This window comes from Terrapene carolina, unplaced genomic scaffold, assembly GCF_002925995.2.
Source record: "Terrapene carolina triunguis isolate 2854851 unplaced genomic scaffold, T_m_triunguis-2.0 Scaffold62, whole genome shotgun sequence".
NCBI lineage: Eukaryota > Metazoa > Chordata > Testudines > Emydidae > Terrapene > Terrapene triunguis.
Genome location: NW_020664413.1, coordinates 62,766,136 through 62,777,512, shown reverse-complemented (window position 1 = coordinate 62,777,512; position 11,377 = coordinate 62,766,136). Strand labels below are relative to the sequence as shown.

Below are 11,377 nucleotides of genomic sequence, written 5' to 3'. Positions count from 1 at the left end.
CTTGCATCTGAAGAAGTGAGGTTCTTACCCACGAAAGCTTATGCTCCCAATACTTCTGTTAGTCTTAAAGGTGCCACAGGACCCTCTGTTGCTTTTTAATTAAATATGAATTTAGAAAGATTGCTTTTGTGTAAAAAGTTGTTTAAAATCTTCCAGTTTGATGGGCTCATACAGTGTCCAATGAAACCTTTCTAGATAAACTGTTACTTGTTGTGAATCATATCAATTTAGCAGCCAATTAAAAACTTGAATAAATTATTATACTATAATAAAGCCTGATTTGAAGTCAATTGATGAAGTCAATAGAAGTCTGTCTACTGAATTCAGTGGGCTTTGGATCTTGCCTGTGAAGAAATGATTGGTCGTTGGCTATGTACTTAAATAGCTAATTTTCATGTTTTCTCTCTATCCTGTGGAAACATACTGGGTGCACACCTGTACCCTGTGCAAGCCCATTGAGAGGATATAAGCATATTTTCTGAAAATCTGAATGAAAATGAATTGCTGTCATAAGCAGTAACATCTTTTGAAAGCTAAATGTATTGTGTACTTTGACTGTATGGGAAAGAAAAGAGCATTTTAACATACAGGAGGACCAAAACCCAAAAAGACCAGACTAATGCATTTTTAGAAGTTACCTCAAAATTTCAATCCTTCCCTATCAAGTTTCAGTTCAGAGCACATTTTTATGGCTTAGTAATAAGCACCTGGAAATAATGATTTCTTACTGCCTGTCTTTTTTTCATGGGCTGTGGATACACCTATCTTGTTGAGATTCCAAGTGGGGTAATTACATTTTGCCTACCTAAAATTCCTCTGTAGTTTCAGTTTGATAAGACTCTCTCAATTTTATGTCCTGAGTCATTTCATTACATCGATACATGCTATTTAAACAGAAATTCCCATGTAAAAATATATATTAAAAAAACACATTCTAATCACTACACATTCAATTACAAAGAACAGTAAATCAGTAATAATTTCAATATAATGAACCCTAATTAATAGGCAAATGGGAAGTGCCTTTTTTGACTGTTTGCTTGTGCAAAGCTGAACTGAGAGTCTTAATCTTGGCATTAGAAAGCATTGGAAATTGGGGCAGTCCAAAGGAACTAAAAGACGGCAGCTATTTTTTTAAATTGTTGAACAGGTGCTTAAATCAACCATGAAATTAATTAATTAATAAAAAAGTCTGTAAAATATTTGCCTTTCCACAACTGAGACTTTGATTTCTTGTGGTCTTAAATGCCAAAGCCAATTCTTCAGTCTTATTTACTTATGTCACCAAAGTGAGCAACTGTTGTAAAGTCTTGTTTTAAAAAGTGACAACAGCCTCCTTCAGTGAAGCAAGATGCTTACGCAATACTAAGTATTTCTTTAAAATATCCTTTTTTACGACCAGTTTCTACAAATGATCTTCCCATTTATCAGATTTAGTCCTTTAATGTATATTCTGTCTAATACATGTTTATTTAGCTAACCAAGACCCCAATCCTGTGCTTCACATTATGGCCTTTGACTTCGATGGGGCTACTCACAAGATGTAAAGTAACACCCAGGCATAAGTCTTTGCAAGACTGAGAACTAAAGTAACATAAGTTGACAAACCACTTCCACTTTTCTTCAGGTGCCTTCATTCCCAGAGAACAAACATCTTATTGAGGGTGATTCCTGTACATTGCTGGTTGAGTGGATAGCCAAATTATTGTTGTTCAATTGGGACATTAGATGAAAGACCCCTCTCTAAATGTTGTGGGTCATCATCAAATTTAGACATGGATAAGAGCTATTGAGTCATCCAATACCTTGAAAAAAGAACAGGAGTACTTGTGGCACCTTAGAGACTAACAAATGTATTTGTTAGTCTCTAAGGTGCCACAAATACTCCTGTTCTTTTTGCGGATACAGACTAACACGGCTGCTACTCTGAAACCAATATCTTGAATTATTATTATTATTTATTATTTTATTACTATGTTGACACAGCAACTTCTTTTAATAAAGTTTAATACTCTGGGTACAGTCAAAGGAATCTGTATATATGTGTGGCTGAAATTTGATGGAGACAGGGCCGGCTCCAGGCACCAGCCTGGCAAGCAGGTGCTTGGGGCGGCCGCTCCGGAGAGAGGCGGCACGTCCAGCTATTCGGCGGCAATTCGGCGAACGGTCCCTCACTCCAGCTCGGAGCGAAGGACCTCCTGCTGAATTGTCGCCGGGGAGCGCGAGGGGGGTTTTTTTTTTTTTGGCTGCTTGGGGCGGCCAAAACCCTGGAGCTGGCCCTGGATGGAGATCATCAATGTACATGTTGTTTGATTAGTATGATTCACCTATGGCTTGGGGATGTGAGTGATATGTACTATGGTATAACTGGGTAAGGAGTAGGGTCAGGAAAAATTCAGATAAAAATACTTTGAAGAAGTACAGATTGGAGACAACAAGTAGCTATTTGAATTAAATCCGGGATGTGCTGAGGTGAAGTCAGTGGAGCATAGTGCGTGTTTTGCGGGTTTGGCGGGTTCTGTGCAAATGCGTTCAGAGTGCTCGGATTCTGCATTGTCCTTTGCACAAGCTCCGCTCACTTCTTCTCCTGGAGACCTATTTAAAACCAGAAAAAATCTAATGGTTCTCCTGCTGCCAAGAGTGGTATTTTGTTATCCTGTTTAGTCCAATCTATCTAGGTGCCAGATAACCAATGTGATTTTCAGTATCTATGGACAACAGTACTGTATTGTACATGAAGCTCTTTGAGAAATACTACAGCTGAAAATTTTTTCCACATTCATGAATTTCCCCCCCCCCCTTAAAGTATGGTTAAAACAAATCAATGCTTTGATGTCCTTTATTAAAAACATTGCTAACATACTCAGGGGTTACAAAGTAGCAGCTGTGTTAGTCTGTATCCGCAAAAAGACAGGAGTTCTTGTGGCACCTTAGAGACTAACAAATTTATTTCAGCATAAGCTTTCGTGGGCTACAGCTCTTGCTCCCAGCTCCTCACACTCGCACCACAAACTGAAGTGAGCTCCTTTTTAAAACCCAGCCCAGGTGCCCTGATTAGCCTGCCTTAATTGATTCTAGCAGCTTCTTCTTAATTGGCTCCAGGTGTCCTAATTAGCCTGCCTGCCTTAACTGGTTCTAGCAGGTTCCTGATTACTCTAGTGCAGCCCCTGCTCTGGTCACTCAGGGAACAGAAAACTACTCATCCAGTGACCAGTATATTTGCCCTCTACCAGACTCCTGTACCCCACTGGTCTGGGTCTGTCACAGTGGCTTCTGGGTACTCTTCTGGCTCTATCAATCTGTTTTTTCACTTCAGCAGGTGGGTATTGTAGTTTTAAGAATGCTTGATAGAGCTCTTGTAGGTGTTTATCTCTGTCTGAGGGATTGGAGCAAATGTAAACAGGTTCCACTCTATGCATCTGAAGAAGTGAGCTGTAGCCCACGAAAGCTTATGCTGAAATAAATTTGTTAGTCTCTAAGGTGCCACAAGTACTCCTGTTCTTTATACTCAGGGCTGTAATAGAATACGAGCTCTGTATAGTCACCAGTCCCTTCCATGATTGCTCGGTCCAAACCACAACATAGGGAGATCCTGTGTGGTGACAAACTTTGTTTTGTCTGACCTGAAGAACTTGGGAAGGCTACCAGCAACCTCAGTGAGGAATCACCTGTGTACATACTACAACTGAACTCTACCTCTTCTGTACCATTTGGGACGCAGATCATCCTGGATAATAGACCTGTCCTAGTTAATATTCTTTTCAGAACTCTCGCCAGTCTTGTAAATGATATGTTATAGTTCTGTTCATGATACAAATCATAAGAGATGATTTCCACTCCCAGGAGACTAAGCAACAGGTCAGGAAATTCTTGCAGCTGTTTTTCCCAGCTACTGGGAAAAGCAATCAGTGAGAGCAATAAAGCGGTGTAAATGAGCAAGAATTTAAACCTCCCCCTAGCTGGAACCCCTTCACTGAAAGCTGTTTGGAAAAGAAGCAGCAAGTTTGTAGTGTTTTCAGTCAATTAAGCTCATAAAACTTTGAGGCCTAATTGACTTTTTCCTTGCTTGTTTAATTAACTGAGTAATATTACTGTGGAACTTTTGTTTAACAAAAGAGACTGGGAAACCAGGCTCCTAATGAAAGACTACTCAACGGTTTATTTTCTGTGTAAATGGAGGAATTTTTTTTCTTCCTTTAACACAGTTTGTTTCTTTGTCAAACTTTCAGAAGCTCCGGGCAGAGCGCTGTTTCCGGTCAGGTTTAGACATAGTCACTGGCAGAGAAAAGATCTGTGGGCCTGATTCTCATTTACATTTAAGGCCCCGTTACCTACTCCGGCCGTGTTAAAGGGGCTGTAAAGTGGACATGCATGTCATTTACACTAATTTACTACTACTGCCCCTCAAAGGGCTGCAGCATTACTCCCCCTGTGTGGCCAACCATCTCCTCTGGCTCGTGTGTAGCTGTGGCAGACCAACTGCTTTGCCTGCTCTCTAACCCTCGATGCTCCCTTTAGGGTGGTGGGTGCTCCTCGGGGAGTAGCCAAGGAGGACTCCCTATGTTGAGTTCTGGGACTGCAATTCGACTCGGGCATTATATAGGCCACATATGGGTGAGTGGAGGCTCCCTGCTCCCAGCTTTCTCCCCCCTATGCTGTGCCCCAGAGTAAGAGCTATGCAGTGTCTGTTCCTATATTAACTAGGATCTCCCCCCCCACCACCTTGTGTTATGCATGAGGAGGTGACTGCCAGAGTGCTGCTGTCTTCATTAGTGTTACCTTAAAGCATGTTTGCAGCTTAAGTAGGTCGCTGGCACAATCACCAGTTGTGGGTCTGGGCGGGCTGTTCTGTTCCTCCTAATCTATTTATCTAGATTGGTCATGGTCATGGTCTTGGTCTTGGTCTTGGTCTTGGTCAGTTGACAGGAGCACCATCAATCTCTAAATATTTCCTCTCTAGCACATGGACAGTCTGGTTGACATGACATGGAATTACTCAGTGATAGCTAGTCCGCATCTCATATTTTCAGTGCTGTTCTCAACAGTGGAGAGTTGCCATAAACCAGCAAATGGGAATCAGTATCATGCCAACTCACAGCCCATGCCCACGCCTCAGTAAAAAAACAGTGGATCAATTTTTCACCCTTGGGAATCCAGCAATGAAGTGCTGATGGTGTTTTTGCCAAGATATCAATAGTAGTGGCTTGGGGAATCTGGCATCTCTAGCCTCGGAGCTGTCATGGTTTGTGTCCAGGCCTCCACCCTGACACTGAAACACGAACCAAATGTCTAAGGATATTTGTAACAAGAAGCATCGTGTTGTCTACAATACATGCGACATTTGCTAGTGTGTGGCGATTCAGTGCCTAAATGTAAGGGGACTGTTGCCCCCTTACTAACATTCAGTGGGGTGTTTTGGTTGGCTAACTCCCAGCACTAAAAGGGGAAGGGTCGATGGGAAATCAGGAGCCTGAGACTGACAGTCCCCAGGAACAATGGGGAGAGGCCAATGCTCCAGATCAGCCTGATTGACAGGGCGGGCAGGCTAATCAGAGGGTCAGGAGGCCAGGGGGGTCCCATCCTCTGTGTGAGCTGGAATTGCCTGAGTCAGACAGAGTGGGGCCGAGCTAAGGAGAGAGCAGGGGCCCAAGCTAAGTTGCTGGGAGCAGAGCTGCAGCCCCAAAGCCAGAGCACAGCCCAGAGAGAGCAGACCTGCCCTGGGAGGAGAGCTGCAGCCACCAGAGCCAGAGGGGCCAGACAAGCAGCCAGGAAGCAGGTCAGAGCTGGGAGCAGAGTCACAGAAGCAGCCTGCAGAGCCGACCTGTCCTGGGGGCAGAGCTGCACCAACCAGAGCCAGAGAGGCCAGAGAAGCAGCCCAGGGAGCTGGAGGCAGAGCAGCAGCAGCAGCAGCCGTGCTGAGGCCGAGTGGAGCTGGAGCTGGAGCTGGGTGCGGTGAGCAGCTGGGGAGAGTGAGGGGGACCCTGGGCAGTGGGCCCAGCGCAGGGAGATGCCTCAGCCAAGAGGCTCTGCAGGCCAGACTTGGGGGGATCGTAACCCTGACAGGGCGGGGGCGATGCTGGGAAGAAGGGTCCTGCCACCTAGAGCCTGAGAGCGTGTGGCCACCGCCAGAGCAAGTGTCCAACCCCCAGCGTCTCTGCAGCACAGCCAGGGCCTGAGAAGGAGCCTGGGACCGACAAGGAACAGACTGTGACCTGCCCTGACATTCCAGAGACACGGTTTGTGATGTTCCCTGCCACAGAGCGGGTGATGTGTTTCCTTTTAACTTTTTTCCCATTTTTCCTTATTCTTTTTTTAAATTAATTGTTAATTAAACAACTTGTATTTGCTTTAAATTGTATGAAATGATCAGTGGGTCAGGGAGGTGCCCAGTGCAGAGAGAGTACCCCGGAGTGGGGACACCCTAGCCCCTGTCCTGGGTGACCACAGCAGGGTTGGGGGTCGAGCCCCCCAGGAATCCTGGGCCCAGCCTTGTCGGGGTTTACGAGGACTCTGCCAGACAGGAGAGTGGAAGGGGAGTCCTCAAGGGCAGGGAGGCCTCTGGGTAAAGAAGTAGGAGCGAGGACTCAGATCCTTTCGCTAGCCCATTTCACCGGGGTAGTGCAGAAGCCAGGAAAGTTCCCCACAATAGCGGGACCATTCCCCCGCTTACATAAAACAAAAAGGGTTAGTGTAAATCCATCGACTTTGGAGGAGATTATTAAGAGGCAAACTGAATGAAATATCAAAAACTGCTTGGGGATATTAGAAAAATAAGTTTAGAGAGTTGTTTGAGAATCAAGTGACATAATATAGGTTTACGGATAGACTGCTGTTGAATCTGCTGAATCCGCTCTCACACTAGCTTTACATCAGTCTGGTTCTTTTGACTTCAAAAGCATTTATCCTGTAGGCAATAGTGTAACTGAGAAGTGAATCAGGGCCATTAATTGAGGTGAAATAGGCTTTCAGCCAAGAATTTACATGTTCAAACAAAAATTGCATAGCCATCTGGAATTATTATTAACTTTAATGGTTGTCTTTGTGCTTGGGTGTAGCTGACTGATGCTCTGAGGAACAGAAGGAACTATGTACCTGAGCATACTCTCTGAAAGAAATGCTATTTAGTTGTTTTTTATTTAGCATGTGGATGTTTTTACTCTTTTCTAGCCTAAAAAGCTTAAAGGAAAGTTGCCAAACTATTCCAGACATGATGAATCTGTGGCCTGTTCTTGGTCCTAGATGTCTGTAGCGCAATAGTGAATCTCCTGCCTTTTGAAGCTGCTTGTACACGTGGGCTGGAGGACACCAACTCACTGATTAGTTCTCCACACAGTCCCTGGAAGGAGATTAAAGTGAAATACCATAAGCCTCTCTCAGCAGTGAAGCCCACAAAAGCATTTTGTGTGGAAAAAGAAATAATTTAAATGGAGAACTTCTGCCCACAAGCTTTATAAGCCAAGGAACTAGGATAGCATCCAATTGCAAGGACAAAGGGAAGGTAGAAGATAATTCTCAGAGCTGCAGCCCTTGCGTATGTCATTGGCTTTTCAGATAACTTGTTTGTCTTCTTGCCTGGGGCCAGCAAAGAGAAATCTATGAAAATGCAGCATGTTTTGCAACATGTGATTGCACGTTTCCCCCCCTAAGAAGTGCTGCATAGACCTTTCAAGGTCCCTTCCAGTTTTAGGAGATGGGATATCTCCATTAATTATTATTTATTATTATTATAAATACAGTGGGCAGTAAGCTGGCTGATGATGGAGGAGGGACCAGACAAGCAAAGCAGATGAAAGGGATGCATCCTGTCTTTGCAACATGAATATCATCTGTCACAGTATGATAAAAGACTACATAACAAATAGAAGAGGACATAAGCCAGGAACGCCTCACAGATCAAAACGATGTGTTCGGCAAACATGGTGCCAACACTGAACATTGCAGCACAATGAAAAATAGGTGATTAGCCGGAGTTAAAGAGGGAATCGATATATGCAGCAATGCACTTTATTATACAGTGGGCTGCTATGACAGATATTCAACGAGTGTTTAATGAGGCACATGGAGGCGCTCTGCCTTGTGGCATGAAGATGGAACAAATTCTTCCACACCCAAGAGAAACTAAATATGGAACATTGTGCCATACAGTGAAGAATAATCAGGGAAAAACAAAATGCTGGGGGGGGGGAAGAGGCAGCTTCCTACTGCAGGGGTGATTTTAGAGGGCTTTGTACTCATCAGCTGATGAACCTCAATATGCAGGTTTCAGAGTAGCAGCCGTGTTAGTCTGTATCCGCAAAAAGAACAGGAGTACTTGTGGCACCTTAGAGACTAACAAATTTATTAGAGCATAAGCTTTCGTGGGCTACAACCCACTTCTTCGGATGCATATTCAATATGCAGTTCAGCAGTTAGGTGCTGTCCATTACAATCTTCCTTAACAACACTGTTGCAACCCTGACACTGGCGATAAGAGCACCATCTGTTGTCTTGAAAGGGAAATGTGGCATTCTTTAATCACCTCCACACACTGCCACCTATCATCCACTTGTGGAAGTGCAAGAAAATACACACCCATAGGCTATGTCCATAGTAACTTGCACAGGTTTGCACAAGCACCAGACTAGTGTTTGCATTTTGTATGGGGAATTATTTCAATTTTGCTATCACTACTGTGTGAATCTGTGTATATAGGTGTCGGTGTTATTCTGTACCTATAATATGTGTATGTTTTTGATTGGACGTGTCATTTTTTTACTGTCTGTTTTTTATGGCATTTAGTAAAACCCTACCAAGAAATAAACAACATATTTTGTCATTTATCGCTTCTTTTACTTTTATCAAATCATGGGTCTTCCTACTTCCTAATTGTGACAGAACATTTAAAAGAGAGCTCTTTGCTTTTTAATCTGCACAGTCTATCACATGGCACCAATTGACATAAAAAACCACACATCTGGGAGAATGATAGCCTCCTCTGTATAGGGGTGACCAGATGTCCCGATTTTATAGGGACAGTCCCGATTTTTGGGTCTTTTTCTTACATAGGCTCCTATTACCTCCCACCCCCTGTCCCGATTTTTCACACTTGATGTCTGGTCACCCTACCTCCGTCAGGTATCAGGGGCTGGTCTAATCAGTATAAACTGAGCCTGCATGGAATGGCTGAGAGCCTGCGTTCTCTCCGCAGTACTGATTTGCTGCTTGCTCCAACACCTCTCACCACTCCCTTCCTTTGTCTTTCTGTCTGACTCATCCTCTCCTAACATAACTCCACAGAAAGGGTTTAAATAACAAAAGAAAAAGAACAAAGGCTCCACACTAATATGCTCCTTGCTGTCTTCACATTGGTCAGTCTGCCTGTATGTTAATCCCCTGTCCCTATCCTTTGTCTTCTCTGCTTAGACTGTAAGCTCTTTGGGGCTGGGGCTGTCTCTTATTTCACGACTGGAGCCCTGTTTTCAATTGGTCCCTGGGAGCTCCCATAGTACACACGATAAACAATAATGAAATGGCTAAAGCTGCTTGCACTGCTCTGAGCTCGGTCAGGTCTAATTAAGTTATTTCATTGCTGTTTTCAGAACATATGTTCTGTGATGGATTTCTTGTAACACACCACAGGGATTTCATTTTGGATAAAGGCCCCTGAAAAATAACTTCCCGTTGACCCCCAAGTCAAGCAAGCATTTCTTAGAAGAGTCCAGCGTTGGCTGAGCCCCACACTAATAGAAGTCAATCCTACTTGACTTGAAATTGAGTTAGGCAAACATTGAATGCTTCTGCAAATCCCAGCCTAAAGGCTTTATAGGAGAGGACATATCACCCCTCCCCTCCTATGCTTGTAATCCCCCCAAATCGACAGGGCCCGTCAATGTAACTGTTCTGCTAAATCTCCCCCTGCTGGCAAATGCCCATGAGGATTCATCAGCAAGAAATGGGAAAGGGGAAAATATTTACAATGGGTGTCTAGGAAGGTAAGGGCTGATCACTCCAGTCTTTCTGCTTCCCATGCATGGGCTGTGCTGTGGAGACCACTGAATCCCTCCCTGCTCTGAGGCAGGGAGGGGAAGAGGCCGTTCTGTGGGTAGTAGTTTCTTTGTGTCCGGATGCTGAGAGAAGGATTTGCCTTCTGGTGTGTTAGAAAGTAATACTCGCAATCTAATAGCTAATGGCACTAAAAATATCTTCGTTCCTCTCTCTGTTTTCAGCTGCAGAGGGAAAGGTGTGTAACAACTTGTGCTCAAGTGACGGCTGTTGGGGGCCAGGGCCAGACCAGTGTCTGTCCTGCAAACGCTTCAGCAGAGGAAGGACCTGTATAGAGTCTTGTAACCTTTATGATGGGTAAGACATCACATTTGCTTGTTTGTTCCCCAAAGAGTATTGATTATGTTGACAGTTCAGGAATCACAGGAACAGATTCTGATGTCCTTACATTGAGTAACACCTTATTCCACCAATAGTTCCATTGATTTCAACAGAAACACTCTGTGGAGTAAGGTGCTATTTACTCGGTGTGAGTACACAGAATCTGGCCTTGAGGTGGAAGTATAAGTGGATAGATTCATATGGTATTTCTTCTAGAATCATTTTTTTTCACTCCAAACATTCTCAATTCCCTTTTATTTATTTTTCCCTCTGGAACAACAATAATTATGTTACAAGCGATAACATTGAGTGTATACATTCATGGAGCCATAGTCAGTTCATGCTTCACAGTTGTCGTTCCTTAGTAATTATGTTCTTCTTTCTTATCCCCAAGCCAAGGACTTTTATAGAGCTAACTGCAGGCGTTTTTAGAGTTAAGCTTTGGCAATGCAGGATTTAAAACACTCATATGCCCTCGCTATTGTTTCTTGCTAAATTTTGGAGTTTGATTTCTTTGCCCTTCTCCCTCCCGCCTCCCCCCTCTCCCTCCCCATAACTCCCACATTGGATTTTTACATGTTCGTATAGTCTTCACTGGGAGGATGGAGTTCCACAGATCACGGAGACATAGCTGTGTGAAACTGTCTTTTGACAGAAAAATAAAATGTAAAGGTCTTATGTTACATATACCAGAAAGAAAAACTAAAAGGTTGGAGGGTGGAATCTCATTTCCCAGATGATGACACAACATGTTGCCCAACATTTCCTTATAATAAGGAGCAACAAATCATAACTGATTTTAGTTAATTGTTTTCACCCCAAGAGGTGCTAATTAAAAATAAATGCACGATATGGCTTCTTTCTGTTCTTTTTTTGTTTCTTGGATACCAGCTTATGTGATTATCATAAAGAGACAGTTGAATGGACTCCCTGTTGAAACACACCAAACTATTGCAAAATCCTTTCTTTCTTTCTTTCTTTCTTTCTTTCTTTCTTTCTTTCTTTCTTTCTTTCT

General features: G+C 43.5%; 1 protein-coding gene across 1 annotated transcript in view; it reads left to right on the top strand.

The window, feature by feature from the left end:
* ERBB4 (erb-b2 receptor tyrosine kinase 4) overlaps nucleotides 1-11,377 on the top strand; it is a 940,185-nt gene that overhangs the window by 720,311 nt on the left and 208,497 nt on the right. The window contains exon 11 of the mRNA XM_029910528.1: nucleotides 10,206-10,338. Coding sequence (XP_029766388.1) covers nucleotides 10,206-10,338 — 133 coding nt within the window. The remainder of the gene's footprint in view (nucleotides 1-10,205; nucleotides 10,339-11,377) is intronic.